General features: G+C 36.8%; 1 protein-coding gene across 4 annotated transcripts in view; it reads right to left on the reverse strand.

Annotated features, from left to right (window-relative positions):
* Positions 1–4,434: 4,434 nt before the first annotated feature.
* The window catches only part of Bre1 (E3 ubiquitin-protein ligase Bre1), a 34,062-nt gene continuing 20,595 nt past the window's right edge, over positions 4,435–17,901 (reverse strand). For 3 of the 4 annotated variants that reach the window (XM_089634268.1, XM_089634267.1, XM_089634269.1), the window contains 8 exons: positions 16,708–16,899; positions 15,579–15,781; positions 14,890–15,055; positions 12,952–13,119; positions 12,232–12,423; positions 8,780–8,972; positions 8,549–8,643; positions 4,435–8,458 (listed from right to left, as the gene is read on the reverse strand). In XM_089634268.1, the coding sequence (XP_089490394.1) occupies positions 8,174–8,458; positions 8,549–8,643; positions 8,780–8,972; positions 12,232–12,423; positions 12,952–13,119; positions 14,890–15,055; positions 15,579–15,781; positions 16,708–16,899 (1,494 nt within the window). In that variant the 3' untranslated portion in view covers positions 4,435–8,173. The remainder of the gene's footprint in view (positions 8,459–8,548; positions 8,644–8,779; positions 8,973–12,231; positions 12,424–12,951; positions 13,120–14,889; positions 15,056–15,578; positions 15,782–16,707; positions 16,900–17,901) is intronic. The other variant, XM_089634270.1, reaches the window with a different exon arrangement.

Raw genomic sequence — 17,901 nt, forward strand, 5'->3', positions numbered from 1 at the left:
AATCAAACCGTGGATAACACATGGGCTTGTTGTGTCCATAAGACACAAAGAATGGCTTTATAAAGAAACAAAAAAAAAACCACTAGACATTAAATTAAATGTTCATTTTAGAGAATACAAAAATAAATTAACCACGCTCATAAAAAACACGAAAGAAAATTATTATAAAAATAAACTTGATGATTCTGAAAATGACAGTAAGAAAGTTTGGAATATAATCAATGAAATCATGGAAAATAAACAAAATACCAAAATTAATACTATTAAGAGTGTAATACAAAACAATAACATAATTAACTGTATTGAAGAACCTAAAAAAGGAGCAAACGCTTTTAACGAATTCTTTGCAAATATCGGAAAGAGTCTAGCAGAAAAAATTACCGTGAAAAAAATAAATAAGATGTATATTGAAAATATTCCAAATATAGAAACTAAACTTGAACTCTTCGAACCAACCAATCCGTCTGAAATTGTACAAATTATATCAAAAATGCGAGGTGGTTCTGCTCCGGGATTTGACGGTCTCGCTGTAAAAACACTAAAAATCATTAAAAATTATATTTCTATACCAATCTCTCATATTATAAACAATAGCTTTAAGACAGGAGTTTTCCCGAGCACGTATAAGAAAACCATAATCTCTCCAATATTTAAGTCCGGTAGCCCGGAGGACATTTCTAATTATAGACCCATTTCACTCTTATCTAATATATCGAAAATTTTTGAAAAAATTGTTAAAAAAAGACTAACTGCATTCTTAAAAAAAAACTCGATTATAAATGAAAATCAATTCGGTTTCACAGAGGGAAAAAGTACCCAAGATGCCATTGCAAAAATTTCATCTAGTATTCAGAGTGCCCTGGACAAATCAAATAAATGTATAGGAATTTTTATTGACTTAAAGAAAGCATTTGACAGCATTTCCCATGAAAGACTTATATTAAAATTAAAAGAAAATGGCATTGACCACTTAGCTCTTAAATGGATAGAAAGCTACTTAACAGAGAGACCTCAAATTGTAAAATTAAACCAAACCTTTAGTACACCACTAACAAGTACATTTGGCATTCCTCAAGGCACGGTCCTCGGACCATTACTATTTCTAATGTATGTAAATGACATTTTCCAACAGAAAATCAAAGGTGAATTAATCTCTTATGCTGATGATACTGTTTTATTAATAAAAGGTCAAACATGGGAACTAGTTAACAAACTTGCAAATGAATGTATTAATATCTTAAAATCGTGGTTTGATAATAACCTACTCACACTTAATGCCAAAAAAACAACATATGTATTATTTTCACTACAAAAAATACCTAAACACAAAGTAAATATCATAATCCATGATGAAAATTGTGACAATGTCAACTGTAAACTACTTAATCCTATTTGTACTGTAATCAACTCTTCTTCTGAAATTAAATATCTTGGTGTGATCATCGATGAAAATTTGAAATGGAAAAGCCATATTACGGAGTTAGTAAAGAGAATAAGGAAATGTATATATATATTTGTTAGGTTAAGAAATATTTTAAATGTGAAAATACTAAAAAATGTATATTATGCTCTTGTCCACTCCCTGCTTATTTACGGAATCATAGGTTGGGGAGGATCTTATAAAAACAACCTAAACTCAGTAAAAGTCTCGCAAAAAATTATTATAAAGGTAATACTTAAAAAAAACTCTACTTTCCCAACAAAATTGCTTTTTAAAATGTTTCCAGTACCAAATATTGATGATATATTTAAGCAAACTTCAATTATAAAAATGTGTAAAGAAAAAAATAACACAGAATATCAAGAATTTTACAAACTGATGAGAAATGGAAATCAATTTATTACGCCAATCTTTAAAACAACTCAAATGCAAAACCATTATATAACCAAGCCATAAAAAACTACAATAATCTCCCTTCCGAATTGCGCTGTATTACGAACCAACAAGAACAAATCAATAAAATCAAACTTTTTTTCAAAAAAAACTTATATGGATATACTATATTTATATTTTACACATAACATTGAATCACTGAAGTAAGAATCGTGGCTCCCTTATCAGGCACAAGAGCTCCTCTTTTCTGATAAGGTATACATGAGCAATTAAGTACCTAAATATTATAATTTGCAAAAAAATGTATGTATTAATGTAACTATGATCTATATTAAAATAATAAAAAAAAAAAAAAAAAAAATTTCGTTATTAAGCCGTTTAAATAAGGAGTTTAATACAGTACCGCTATAATTACATTTTTTTTGTTTCCTGTTCTATGGAGTATGGATCATACTTATTATAGGAAAATCAAATTATCGCAAAATTTGCAAATTGTCAAAATAGAATATTTTTAATGTGAAACCACACAAGAGTCCCAACTACTCCCATCTGTCTGGAGTGAGTGAGACTATAGCATCCCCAATTAGGATATGTTGTGAGGCTGAAGGTAGTGCGGAGGGGAAGAAAAAGGTGGGACAGTACCTGGCTATTCAGTCACCAAACCATGGCCAAAGCCATTTCAAGCAACGTTTCAATTCTGAATAGGGTCTTACACCAGGGCGATACTGAGAGTATATTCCACTCGGAACGTACCACAAATTTACTATACATGATTTCAAATGAATATATTGTGAAATAAACAAATTAATCAAATAAAATTTACCTACGTCCGCCGAGATTTGAACCCGCGACCTCCAGTTTTCTAGTCGAGAGCCATACCCCTCGACCAGAGAAGCCGTTGAATTACCAGAAAGTACACGAGTGAAACTCATTGTCCCTCTCTGGCTGACTGCGAGTCTTACTTTTTGCATCCCTCTCTTCCACTTGCAATAGATGAATAAGCGTAGGCACGCGCGTCGCAGTGGGACGACGTTGTCGTGTGTTATTTGTTAATCCCAAATATGAGAACACTTTTTGCGGGTCAGACCGTTGTGCCTCCCGCAGAAAAAAATCCTGGATCCGCCATTGCCGTCGTCCTACAGGTCGGTAAGCAATCAACATAAACCGAATGCTGCAAGACGCTGTGCAGAAAATTAAGTTCACTATAGTAAGGTAATGGTCAGGAAGTTTTCTCCACACGATCTTGCAGCATTCGGTTTATGCCGATTGTTTACCGACCCGTGGGACGAAGGACTTAAATTCATCTCTGGCATTATGGCCCGGTCTGTTGGTATTTTCTAGTAATTATATCACCAGGCTTTCTTGCTTGAAACTGATATACCAGACCTAAGTGCTCCCAATTGTAGGCGCATATTTCAACAAATTTTTACCTCTTTTATCTTGGGCTCTTGATTGTCCATGGAAAATATTCATTTATGGATGTTTTTTGTTAATTTAAATGTCCAGAGGATTTTAGTATAATTTTGGTTTTACCACTAAAAACATAATACATATTTCACTTGTCAAAAATATTGTATTCATTTTTATTTATTGTTATCAAGTATGATGTGTAGAACTCCATTTCAATTTTAGGTTTTTCTTTCATGTATTCAATAATATAATTTTTCCATTGATAAAAACAGTTTATTCATAAACGAGTTCTGCTGTGTAAATATTAATGCACATGACAGCTGTTCCGGCTCCTGAATGGATTAGCAAACTGTTATGCTTTTTATTGTTCACACATAGAAATGTTTATTATATTTTTAGTAGTCCCAGAGAGAGGTTGTACGTAAGACATTGATGATCGTTCTTTTCATTCTCACACGTCTTGTATGAAAAAGAAATAGACAGAACGATGACGTCACTTACGACGTCTCTCTGGAAATAGTACATTATAAATTCAATACATTCGAGTAATCTGGCACCATCAGGTTTTATTACATAGAGCAGAATTTGTGAGGTTGCACTGTAATTTATAATTAAACCATAATATATTTTAAGATGAAACAAATTATTTTAGTCGCCAATGAATATAGTCTCCGTGGTGATGTGGTTCGCTCACTATGTGATGTACATCGTGCTGAGCTGCCTGGCCGTGGAGTCCGTGGCTGCCGAGTCCTCGAGGACCAGGGAGATGCTGGGCAAGATCAACACCCTACATGTCAAAGGTCTGTAGAAAGTAGATAAGGGGATACAGAGATAAATATATTCGGTTACTTTAGAACCGTATAATAATATGAAATAAGGTCACAATGGGACGATTCGTTCTATAATTTTTACTGAATATGTACTTGATATTTTATTTGCAGACAGTAAGACTTCTACGGAGCTATCCCACTTCCGCTATCTGGTGGAGAGGAATGATTTGAAGCTGAGTATTGGGGGCTTGTTTCCGGGAGACTTGAGCCTGTTTGCCAGCATTGTCACTATCACAGCCTCATATTCCATTATATTTGTACAGATGTCATAGGCAGATTGAATTGACATATACACATCTGAAAATCAGTAAACTTTATAATGAATATTCAATAAAACAATACATATTTTAACCATCATCAATTTATTAGTTGGTTTGTGACAAATTTAGATTTACTATTATAAATAACCAAGAAAGGGAATATTGTTTTACACGGGTGTACACATAGAGACAACTAAACTTGTAAGAAAATACAGATTTGCAGTGGAAACTTAGTCACAATATTATTGTTCAAATACACATACAAAGTTTAATTTGCCTATGCGGTATTTCATTATGAAAATGCAAGTTTGGCTAAAGATGTAACTGGGTTTGTTTCAAACTGGCAAATGTGGGCGAACAATACAGAAGAGACGCTACTTGACACTACAGGAGTTGCTTGGAGCACTGTTTCAATAACACGGAGATGCCTCACACTGACCAGTGTAGAGGAGTACGGCTAGACAGAAGATTGGAACTTCCTGAGTAGAATGGTAATGAATGGACAGCAAGTTTGTCATAGAACAGAACACATATTATAGTATATTTTGAATAGTCTTACAATACAAAATACACTTATCTTTGGGTGATTTAATAATTGAAATTATTCCTAATGATTAAATTTTTCAATGAATTCCGTCTATAAATTATAGTCAGTTCTTAATGGGTTGTTTAAATCTTTTCTATTGTATGTATAAGTAATTAACCATTCACCAATTTCATTTAGGATTGCCATTTAAATGTGTTTTATTTACAAAACCATATAATCTATGCAGCGGCCGACCAAGCCTTCATTAATAAACTAATATTGTTCCTTGGAACTGTGATGTGATTCATATTCACTTTGCCCAATAAAGACATGGTTGGGACGCACACTGAAAAAACATACTTTACAATATTGTACTTTATCATTATTTATTCCTTTCAACTCTATTCAAAGACAAACAAAGTTTAAAAAGGTACAGTACTGGCCAAATGGTTTGTTGCATTATTCAAAACTCTGCCTTATTTCAAGATGCCTCCTAGTTGAATGTGTACTCATTTTTATAATGTTTATGATAACGGGCCATTTTTTTGTTTGTTGTCTTCTACCAAAGTTTTCACACAAGAGAAAAACATGATTTTTGTGAAAGTTTGTTGAAGTTCATTAATAGTTATCATTAAATTACGTACGCATTTGTCATTTAACCAAATCTTTAAACTGAATGAAAGAAACAATAGAATCATCCAATATCTAAATTGTTTAGTTTCATGTGAATATGCAAAATGTAAAAACCCTGGGATTCCATCGACAAGACCCATCAAAATATTGGGGAATAAAAACTGACACATAGAATTTTGTAACAAAACTATGTATGTGAATGTGCAAGTTATTCTTGAAATAAATAAAAACACAGAAATGTGATGTTCCTCATAATCACTTCGCCGAAACCACAATATGTAATGAGTGATGCTTTTATGTTTAACAAGCCCCCTTCGACCTTAACAGGACTTGGAAGGATTGAGTTGATTCATTGTATTTCAGCGCTCTTTAAGAATATATATTATGACAGTATAAAACCATGTACAATAAATGAATCCAAGTAAGTGATTAATCATAATATAATAAATACAATATAACAAGTCAGTCAGTCTGAGTTGGATGTGTTCTAATTACCAATACATATACTTGTTCATACCGTTGTGTTTGTGTATCTGAGATAGTAATACAAATTTGCTGGAGTATATTCAAACAAAACAAAACAATAAATGGGTTTATTAAATGTTTGTTTGTTTGCTTGTTGAACTGTTGAGAGTGTACGACTGCAGTGTTTGTTTGTTTGTTTCCCTACCTACGAGTATAACAGAACTTAGCCCTTCTGTTTTAGATTCTATCATTCAGTCTATCACATGGATTCCATCAAAACCATTAATTCTTGTCATATTTTTAAGTAATCAACATTTGGGGCGTAACCATAAAATGGAGTAAATAGAAAATAGAAATAACATTGACATATTTTCTTTTACTCGCAAGACTGGTGAAGTTATCAAATAATATGTTACGTTTTTCGATAAATTGTTTTAAAATATATAAACATAATTTACATAAATTGTCATAAAATGTCTAGTCACTCCATTTTATAACTCTATAATTATGAACATGAATGCCACAAGGTTTCATCTGAAGTCATCTTATATCCCCAGACTTGTGGAAATAATTAGCCCATGAATTAATCATTTACAAAAATAGTATCTTCGCCGTCTCGAGGAGGGTGACCCACCTCGCTATGTACAATACAACATACACTATACACCATCAAGCTGCTCCCGCTGTCCAACGGCGCAGACATGTCACTAGACACATTCCATCACAACTATTAAACTAGCGGGGGGAGAAAGTATGACGGAAGCCAATCAAGTGTTGTGGACATCAATGACACAGCGATAAACCTCAATTACAATAGCATCAGAAGTCCTTAGTTTTATATCCCTAGAGATGCGCACAAATAGTATAAAAAAATATTCATCTGTCGCTATCCGCCTCCGAGCAGTCCTCTACGTATATACACACACACATACACACACTCATCCCCAGTCACTAGCACATTGACCTGCAACTGTTCAACTGTCTACAAGTTCATACTAAATACTGATCACTTTATAAATAATAACAAATCACCACTTATTGTACAACCACGGAGGTTTCACAAGACAGAACACCTGGCCTTTATTCCCTATTCTTATCATTCAAATAATTCACCTATAGTTTTCCAGTCAACCTACTTTAGATGGAAACTTCCAAATCACTTCTGGTCACACGGAATGCATAGAAATAACGTTTGTTTGTTTGTTCAGCAGATGAAATCACCGTTCCCTTGTACCATATCCTATCAGCAATACCTTGTATATAATCGTCAGCCAACATTCACAACCATTGTGCAGTCACCGAGTCCCAGCTGTTCAGTACAGTTCAGTACAGTTCAGTGCAGTACCAGTAATATAGTGCTAGCGATAAATGGCAAGCTCCTAATTGTTACTGGCAGCCGTCCACACAGCTGCAGCTGAAAGGTGGACAACAGAAGTGGGGCTGATTACAACTATATGTAATTGCGTGTTCCCTATTGTTACCGATGAATTACTTTACCACACGCGGGATGGAAATTAAAACTATTTTACACAAAAACATGGAATAAAACATACAAGTATAAGATGAACCTAGACATTAAAAGGTGACATCCCCGCCACTCTGGGGGAATACAAGAACTCACACGCGAGTCCAAACTAATTAATAAATATGTTATGTATAGTTAACATAGAATAACACAAATATTCACACTTTACACTGTCAATTATTTACCAAAACTATCCAACGGGAAAAGCGAACCAAACTTCTAGTATATAAAAAATATTAATTTAATTTCATAAATGACTGGATATACTTGAAGGAACGATAATTGGTTTAAATAACACAAATTCTCTGCAGGTCCCCTGAATGTACACATAATATTATATATATATATAAATATAAAGTGGCGGATAATCTTACAAGGGCAAACATACTCCCAACACATTATACAAAATAACATCTCGCTAAAAACATCAGTCATTATGCATTCGAGTTCACTTCAAATGTTGGGTAGGCGAGGAGCAGTAAAGTACCTTACTGTAAATGCTAGAGATAGAATGTTCCGGGTAATATGTACACTTCTGCGTCAGAATAAAACTTTCAAATATTCAATTGTTAATATAACAATTTCGTGAAACCTCTTATCGGAGGAGCTCGCCTCGAGGGCGGAGGCAGGGGCACCGGGAGAGGAGCCCCCGGGATGTGTCACCAGTGCTGGATGGCCGAGCGGGGGCGCCTAGGTGGACAGGTACAGGCGGTGGTAGTCGTTAGCCCCAAAGGCGGCGTTGCACTTGGGGCACTTGCGCTGCCGGGTCTCGTACCGCGTCTTCAGGCAGTCCCAGCAGAACACGTGGAAGCACTTGGACAGCACGGCGTCCTTGCGCTTCACTTTGCAGGACGGGCATGTCAGGGTCTCTTTGTACTCGCGGATCTCTTCCAGCAGCACCTCGTCCATGCTGCTGCCCGCCATCTCCATCTTCTTCATGCGCTCTGCCTTCCGTCGCAGCACTGCCAGCTCCTCCTGCACACCAACATACACGCACATTATTATCTATTATACCAAGTGGATAACAAACAGCCAAACAGACCACAACCACTTGAACAAACTTACGTGGAGTCTTTTTGTTTTGTAGGCTTCGGCTTCTAGTGCACTTGTCTTCTCGGCCACCACTTGCTGCGCCTCCTTCATTTGTGCGTGGTATTTTTCTACAACAACAGATATCCATGTTATAAAGGAGAATTTTGTTTTATACAACATCTAGTATCACACAAGTTGCGGCTATATGTTCAGCACAGAATAGAAAGACGTAGGATTGGAAGCTGCACAGAAAGGTGTCCTTACCCAAGTGCAGTTTGAGATCAGCTGCAGATTGGGCAGACTCGATGGCCTTTCTCTTGTGCATCTCCATGCCTTGCTGCCGCAGCACCAGCTCCTTCTCCACGGCTGTCAGAGTGTTCTGCAGCAGTCTTTCCTTCTCCTCCAGTTTCCGCGTCACCAGGTTCATGGACTCTATTTGTTGGTCCCGGGTCACCACCTACAAAATATATATATTATTACTACTTCCGTCTGGAGCCCGTCGTGCAACTATGGCTTATTGGTAGGAAGTGGGGAGGGGGGCAGACGGGGCAAAGGAAGGTTAGGTTAGAAAAGTATGTGGTCAATCAACAATGTTTCTAGATCAAATCTATAAATCTTATTACAGTGGTACCTCGACATACGAGTTTTTTTTGCTTTGAGTTACGAGCGAAATTTGAAATACGAGTTCGGTTTAGCAGGTCGGCCGGTAGCGCGCGTGCGCGGCCGCGCCCACCACGGCCAGTGAATCAGTTAGCAGCGTGCTCCCGCTGTGATAAAATTGTGGAGTGGGTAAACCTGGTTTTCGGCCCTTCTGTTAAGAAATATCTACAGGAAAAAAACCTACCCGTGCAAGCCCTTCTCATCCTCGACAATGCCCCTGCTCATCCACCAAACCTAGAATATGACATCCTCGAGGAGTTGATTTGACAGGTGATTTCTAATTTTAAGAAATTATACACCAAGCATCTGTTTCGGCGCTGCTTTGAAGTGACGGAGAACACAAACCTCACCCTTCGAGAGTTCTGGAAGGACCACTTTAATATCGCGATTTGCCTAAAAATTATCGACCAGGCCTGGCTGGGTGTCACAACGAGGACCTTGACCTCTGCATGGAAAAAGCTGTGACCTGAAGCTGTAGCTGAAAGGATCTACGAAGAATTGGAACCCGGTATGTCAGTAGAGGAGGAGATTGTGTCTCTGGGAAAATCCATGGGTCTAGAGGTGGAAGAGAGAGACGTGAACAAACTCGTCGAGGAGCACACCCAGGAACTGACGACTGAGGAGATACAAGAGTTACAGTCACAGCAGCATACGGATGTTATGCAAGAAATTGGTTTCGAGGAGTCAGAGGAGGAGGAGGTTATTTCTACAAGTGAGATAAAGGAGATCTTAGGAATGTGGGAGAGAGTTTCACAGTTCGTGGAAAAGAAACACCCAGAAAAAGTTGCAACAGGTCGTGCATCTGATCTTTTTAATGACACTTGCCCAACTCATTTCCGGAACATTCTGAGAGGGAGGAAGAAACAAACCTCCTTGGACATGTTTTTTTCTAAACGGCCTACAGGTGAAAGCGAGAAAAATGTAGAGAAAAAGGCAAAGACCAGTAAGGATATCTAATTTATTTATTTACATTCTCGCTTTTGTACAATAAATATTTGTCATTTATTAATATGTTTTTATTATCCAAAACCACGTAACAGTAATAAGAAAACAGATTGCCTCGAAAAGTGTCTACTCCAACCATACTATATAACTTCTCTAACGAAACAGTTACCAGCGAGATAGACATAGCGAACATCCTTGCAACACAATTTGAAAAAGCCTATGTCAATGAACCAGACACCAGTATACCAACTATTAGTCAAGAAGTGTATGTAGATAGTTCACTATGCGAAATAGAATTCACTCCATCAGCAGTTGAGAATATTTTGAAGGGGTTGCGAGAAGATAGCGCTACTGGCCCTGTTAATATTCCTGCTATTGTTCTCAAAAAGTGTGCAGCAACTCTCAGTCATCCCATAGCTCTGGTTATGCAACAATCCTTTTTAGATGGGAAACTCCCTAAAGATTGGAAGAGAGCTATAATTACACCCATCTACAAAAAAGGTGATAAACTCAAACCAGAAAATTACAGACCTATAAACTTGACTAGTATTATCTGCAAAACCATGGAAAGAATAATAGTGGATGAGATACGCTCATTTCTGATCAAACTTGACATAATCTCAAACAAACAACATGGATTTGTGCCAAAAAGATCCACGATTACCAATCTCATTCTTAACATAGATTACTGGACAAACGAGTGGGAGAAACGGATTCCCACTGACGTAATTTATCTCGACTTCGAGAAAGCCTTCGATACTGTTCCAACCAATAGACTGTTGGCTAAACTTAAATTCCTAGGCATAAGAGGACGACTTCTCGAATGGATCAAATCCTTCCTCACTGAGAGAAAATTACAAGTTCGAATTGGCAACCAACTGTCATCTGAGCGAAATGTGACCAGTGGTGTCCCTCAAGGATCAGTTCTCGGTCCAGTTCTGTTTATTTTGTACATCACGGACCTGTATGCTATAATAAAATCAGACTCCAGCTGCTTTGCAGATGATACAAAATTCTTTGCCAACCCACACACTCATCACAACCAACTGCAAAACGATTTAAACGAAATATATCAATGGACAAATGATTGGCTTCTAAAACTCAATGTCGAAAAATGTACTGTCCTACATGTTGGAAAAACTAACCCTGCACTTGCCTACAAACTTAATGGAACACCTCTAAAAGCAGTGACATTACAACAAGACTTAGGAGTTACCATATCACAGGACTTGAAATGGGAACCACACATCGCTGGAATTGTGAAAAGAGCAAATTCACTAACATATCTAATCAGGAAAACCTTCCTTGACCTAACACCGGACATGATGTTAAAAATATATAAAACATATGTGCGACCTCTCCTGGAATATGCTTTCCAAATATGGAGTCCTTACTTCGCAAAGGATATAAATCTGTTAGAGAGAGTACAGAGACGTTTCACTAAAATTCCAAGAGCTCTGAAAGATCTACGATACGAAGATAGACTCAAGGAACTAAGATTACCAACCTTACAAGAAAGAAGAGAAAGGGGTGACTTGATCCGAGACTTTCAAAATTTTATCTGGACATTACAGTTGCCTTAGCATCCAAGAAATCTTTTTTTTATATTAACTCCACACAGGAGGCCCTGAAGAAAATAATTTCCCTCAGGGCCTATGTCATCTTTGGGGATGCTGTGTGGAGGGTCTTTTTGTGGAGAGGAAGGAGTGAACATGGGTCTTGAAGAGTCTCATGTTGTAGGAGGGAGGAAACACAGAATAAAAATCTTCACTACTAATAAAAATATAAATCTCCGTGGACACTCAAAAAAAATTACCAAAACGCCTTTTGCATCTAATCCTAGAAAACACTTCCTTGCAAATAGAGTAGTGGATGCTTGGAACAAACTCCCACAACATGTCATCGATGCAACAAATATAAATCAATTCAAAGCTCTATTGGATTCACAATTGGAGAGAAGAAAGGACTTAGTTCAAACTTAAAACAACTCAATTACTGTCAAACTTGTTGTGAAATCAGATATGAGAGCATCAGCAGAATGCTGCCTGCTCATTACATAGTAATAATAATAACACGCATAGATGAAATTGGCCAGATATTATGATCAATACCTGTTCCTGTAGCTGCTCCTTCTCCTCACGCAGCAGCTTGTGCAGCGAGTTGGCCTTGATGCGGTCCGTCATCAGCTTGAAGTTGGCGTCGTCCTTCTCCCGCAGCTGCTGGATAAGGCGCGAGTTCTGCTCCTGCATGTCCTCAAATGCCTGCCCCGTCACCTCCATCTCGTTCAGGAGGGCCTCCTCTTCCTATTGCAAACACGCAATGAACAAATAACAACGTAGTAACATTTTCAATATTGGAAGATTTACATACATATATACATACTGGTGATGATAAGATTTTAATTCTTGTTCAAAATGCAGCTTTTAGAATAAAAAATGTTGAAACGCTAATATGTACATATTTCCATAATGTTTTATGGAGTTCCCTCCTGAATTATTAAGCTATTAACCTCGTACATGAAGTAGACGTGTTTTGCAGCCAATGGGTTAACACCAACGATTTATATAACATACATAATATTGTTTATTCACTTATACATCTAGGTATATAAAACTAAAAATAAATTGATCAAAGAAGATTGAAATTAGGAATTAATTATTGCTCAAAGAATATTTTAAATAGAGTATAAATATAATCATGGCATTGATATTTGGTGAATAAGTGAAGTAATTTCAAATATTTGGTTTCTACCTGAGGATATTGGAAGAGTGATGATTGAAGGTACTTAAATGACAACCCACCTTCAGGGAAATGTTGGTGCAGTAACTTACATGTGATCCCACAAAAGGTCGGTTATAGTGACCGGGCGGCCACGAGCCGTCGGGAGGTTTCTGCGAGGAGATCTGCTTCTGCAGCTCGTACTTCTGCTCCTCCAACTGTTTGATTTTGCGCATCGCATCCTCATCCGCCAGCTTCCGCCTCTCTTCTCGCTTGCATTCCTGTAGAACACAGAGAGTGTCCATTATGTAGGGGGTACGATTCTATCACATTTCAAAATTAAATGTCAAATCAATCAACTATTTAAGCTAAGTCGTTCATCGTTACACAAGCAACATTTTCAGCTTATAATGATGGTACATGCAGGAGTTCTTCAAATATTGTCAGGTTAATCGTAACTCAGGTCTGAAATTTTTAAGTCAAAGTAAATATTTTCTCCTCTAAAACGACGTTATGTCGGTGAATTTATTTCTTTTATTTAGTACATTAGATACATGTATATAGCAAAAATGACAAGATAATAATATTGCAGCAATAACTGTACATATAAGTATATTAAAATAAGTACAAGTGTTATTATGAATTTTAGGTCAATATTAGTTCCTAGCGGCAGATTGCCTATTTTAAGGAACCAAATGCTGTCAAAATTGCTAAAAATTTATACTGTAAAATTGTTGTTTTTTTTTTTAATCCAAATTGAATATATATTAAGTTTTTAATAAATAAGCCATTAATAGGTAACCATGTAAAATTTTAAGTGACATTATTTAATAGTTTTTCAGACTCCACCTTCCACAAGCCAATCAACCATTTAGTTATTGTTATATTATCGAACCGATGAAGTATATTTTGCATGTTTTAATATTTAATTCTTGGGGGATTTTATTATGTAATTTCGGTACCAGATGCTCTCTGGGAGCACGAGATCCTTTCGGGTGTGACTTCTTGTGATATATTTATGATCAATTTTATCAAGATTTTTGTGTACTTGAATAATAACCCTTTTTATGTAATTTTGACGAACATCAAGTACATTAAATTTTATGTAGAACTGATCGCTAGAGTACCTATAGAATTTACGCAAAATGACTCTAATAACGGAATGTGTTAATAGATTAACAAGATTAATGGATCAGGGTTTCAACAAGTATATAATATGGGGATAAATGTCTCACGGTAATTAGTGGTGCGGTCATATCTGCCGACCTATTTAACTCTTTGTACTCCGACATAGGAAACATTCTAAAACTCCGATGGCGTCACAGCGGCGACATAAGCAATGGGTATACATTTTTTTGTTTAAAATATAAAAGGGTCCTTTTACAAGGATACACATGATTTTATTCAGTTGTAAACAGTACCCACTTAGGATTGGTTGAGCTTATTGCTCTGTTTTTCATTCATAACAATAACTACGTATTCATTTAATTTGAATATTTTTTACTGGGCAATAAATATTCTCACTCGATCAAAGACCAGGCTCAATGGAAAACTGAATATTTTAAGAAAAGGTCCCAAGCGGGACTATGTGGTCTACTCGAAAAGAGCAGTAAAAGGTGGCAGACGAGAAACCAGTGAGTACTGTGACACAAATCCTAACAAGACACGTATGCATTTGGGCGACTGCTTTCTAAAATACCACACGTTAAAAAATTATAAAGAGCAGAATATGCTAATTTTTCTTTTATTAACAATCTTATATGATAATAAATATATATTTATTAACAGCGCCCTTGAGGTGATTTTGTACAAAAAAGACGCTATACAAATAATCCAAATATTATTATAACTATTATCATTTTATTAACTGCCTTACCAAAAAAACCCCACTTTTTTCTAATTTTCTAAAAATATCGTAATTTTTCCTCATATTTTTACATTAAACTCGATGGTATATCATATAAAAAATAAATTTGGAGTACAAAGGGTTAAAACAGTATGATGGGGAAATGTGTGGTTGAATGATGAAGTAAGTAGTATTGTTTAATTACAAGCATAGTGACCTGCTGCCTCTTGGACTGCTGGCGATGCTCGTCCAGCTCCTGGCGCACCTTCCTCTCGGCGGCCATCAGCTGCACCTTGTCCCGCTGCTCTTTGCTCACACCCTTGTACATGTCCAGCAGCAATTTCAGCTCCTTCTGCTCGTTGCCCGCTTTTCTAAATACAACAAACATCAATCACTCAAACACTTTACACTCAAACCTATTTAACAAGTTTATGCAAAATAAGTGTTGTTTATTCGGTTTCCTGAAGAATTAACTAAAATTAAAAGTGCATAATTTATCACACCATACAAGATTTTCCACATAAGAAGTTTTTTCCATTACCTTCTTAGAAAGTTTCACGGTATTTTCAATCACATTGGAATGTGAGATAATGTATACAGCAATGAGTGAATAAAAAGACAACAAAATAAGATTTAACCAGTCCATCAAGTGGACGGTTTCCATGAGCGTAGTACTCCAACGTATAACTGAGTTTAGTCACTGGATTGTTCAGTTACAGAAACTTGGGTTATCCATTACAATAATCTAAAAACTTGAATATATGCCACTAACACGTTCAAAACTTACTATGTACTAATAATATGTTTGTGAAACAGAAAAAAGAGTGAATGCTTATGCATACATATAAGATAGAGAGAGTATATTATAAAATGACATAAAGAATGAGTGCGCACTTGAGTTGTTGCTTGAGATCCTTGATGATCTCGGCTTCCTGCGACTTGTTGGGCCTGGCATGGTCCATGCGCTCCTTGTCCTTGGGCTTGGAGTTGCCCTTGTTGTTGGCGTTGGCCAGGTCCGCCTTGGCATCCCCCGTGCTGTTGGTGGTGCCCGTGGCGTTGCCCACGATGCCCTGCTTCGAGTCTGCACCGTCCTCGTTCTGCCAACAAACAGATTATACTTAATAACACACAGTCAAGCCAAGGCTCGGTTGCTTCGGCCGTAGTACACATAGTTATAGCCAACACTAGCTCGCTACTTTAACCTTTGCCTGTGGCATACTGACCATACATTTTTTTTGTTTATTTGCAAAATGTCTCATTTCTTAAAGATTCTGTCAGAAGACTGGAGAGAATCTGCATGTATTTACGCTTTGCAAAAAAATTAAAATATGTAAATGGAATATTTCTGAACGTATTCGCGCAACTGTTAAAAACTGTTTTGAAAGAAAATGAAATACGTTTTGAAATTTTATTCTTAGAAATAAACATAATTTTACAAATAATAAATTTTTTAATGCAAACATAACAAAGTTTTAAAAATATCTCTACTTAGGCTGCGTATAAACAGGAGAAAAAATGTGACATTTGGCACCGTTTGCGGTTGCTTCGTTCCTTTCCCATTATTTATGGTTTGGCTTGTACATTTATTCTCCTGTTTATACGCAGCAGTATGTGTTTTCGTATAAACACTGAACTAAAATAATGATGACAAAAAAATAAATTATTATTACATAAATGTACTACTATTACTGTCACCTCACTTTTTCGTCGTTTCATACAAAAAAAAAATAGTAAAAAAATTCAAAGTTTCATAAATTTTTCTCAAATTGCGGTCAAAACATTTGGTTTAGAGGTGCACATTTGAATTCTTCTGTGGTCAACTTCATGATATAAATCATAGTGTTTTCTCTTTCTAACACCCTTTACATGACATATCTCACCATGGCAGTAAAGGAGACACAACGACTTCTATGAGACCATATGAGCTGTTCCCAAAAGTGAACAAATTGACTATACAGATAACAGCTGTTTGTTTGCAAAACTGAACAAATTAGCATGAGGGGTTAAAAACAAAATGAGTCACCTCGTTGGTGTCATTCTCCTCCTTCTTGATATGCGTGGTGTCGGGGGCGGGCACGCTGGTGGCGGGCGGGGGCGTTGCCGTGGAGTTGGCGCCGCTGCCCGCCAGACCCGGCTCCTTTTTCTCCTCCTTAATGGTAGGCGCGCCGCCTGTGTTGTTTACACCCGCGCTCAAATCTTCTATCTCTTTCTTCAACTGGAACAATAACATTATTAATAACTAACACAACAGTGAGGTTTTTGGAACGCCATGCTTTTCATCAATACTTAAATCACACACCACAACAAAGGGCTCGGGAACTTTACTGTCTCAGTAGGCACTCGCTCACCAGGCTGTCACTCACCAGGCTGTCACTCACCAGGCTGTCACTCACCAGGCTGTCACTCGCCAGGCTGTCACTCACCAGGCTGTCACTCACCAGGCTGTCACTCACCAGGCTGTCACTCACCAGGCTGTCACTCACCAGGCTGTCACTCGCCAGGCTGTCACTCACCAGGCTGTCACTCGCCAGGCTGTCACTTTAGCCTTCCCATCTCTCGTAAACATACTTCCCAAATACACAAACTCAAGTTATCCTCATTCACAACTATATTGCAAACTGTTTTCTCTTTTAAAACACCATGACTTTAGACTTACTTCCATTCATCATTAACTCATTCTTCATACATACTTCATTCATCCAGGAAACGAGAGATTCATCAGCACTGCATCATCAGCATACAACATATACAGATTAAGGCACTAACATCCAAAAAAGCTCAAATATGCATTATGCATGTATGCAAATGTACATAATACAATGTCTATTATCTCTTTGTGTGCCGACGATAAATTTTCACCGTGTACCTGCTGATTCTACTTTCATAATAATTTGGTTTTTTGCAAAATGATTTTGTAAATTGTATCTTGCCAGATATTTTTATATATTTATAAAAAAACTAGCTGTATCCCGCCACGCGTTGCTGTGGCTAAGTTTGTTTGTGCAGATAGAGAAATAATGGCACATGTTGCTTTTATTTCCAACAGATGGCAATGATTTTTTTTTAAAAAGCATGTTTTACATATCACAGGTGACTTCTAAAAAATACAGGTAAATGAAAACACACGCACATTTGAATGCAACGTTTTGCAAAAAAATTTCAAAGTAATCGGTGAAGAACAGAGATTTAAGATTTTGAACAAAGGAACATTTACAAT

This window comes from Hesperophylax consimilis, chromosome 8, assembly GCF_061612785.1.
Source record: "Hesperophylax consimilis isolate HC1 chromosome 8, BYU_Hcon_1.0, whole genome shotgun sequence".
Lineage (NCBI taxonomy): Eukaryota > Metazoa > Arthropoda > Insecta > Trichoptera > Limnephilidae > Hesperophylax > Hesperophylax consimilis.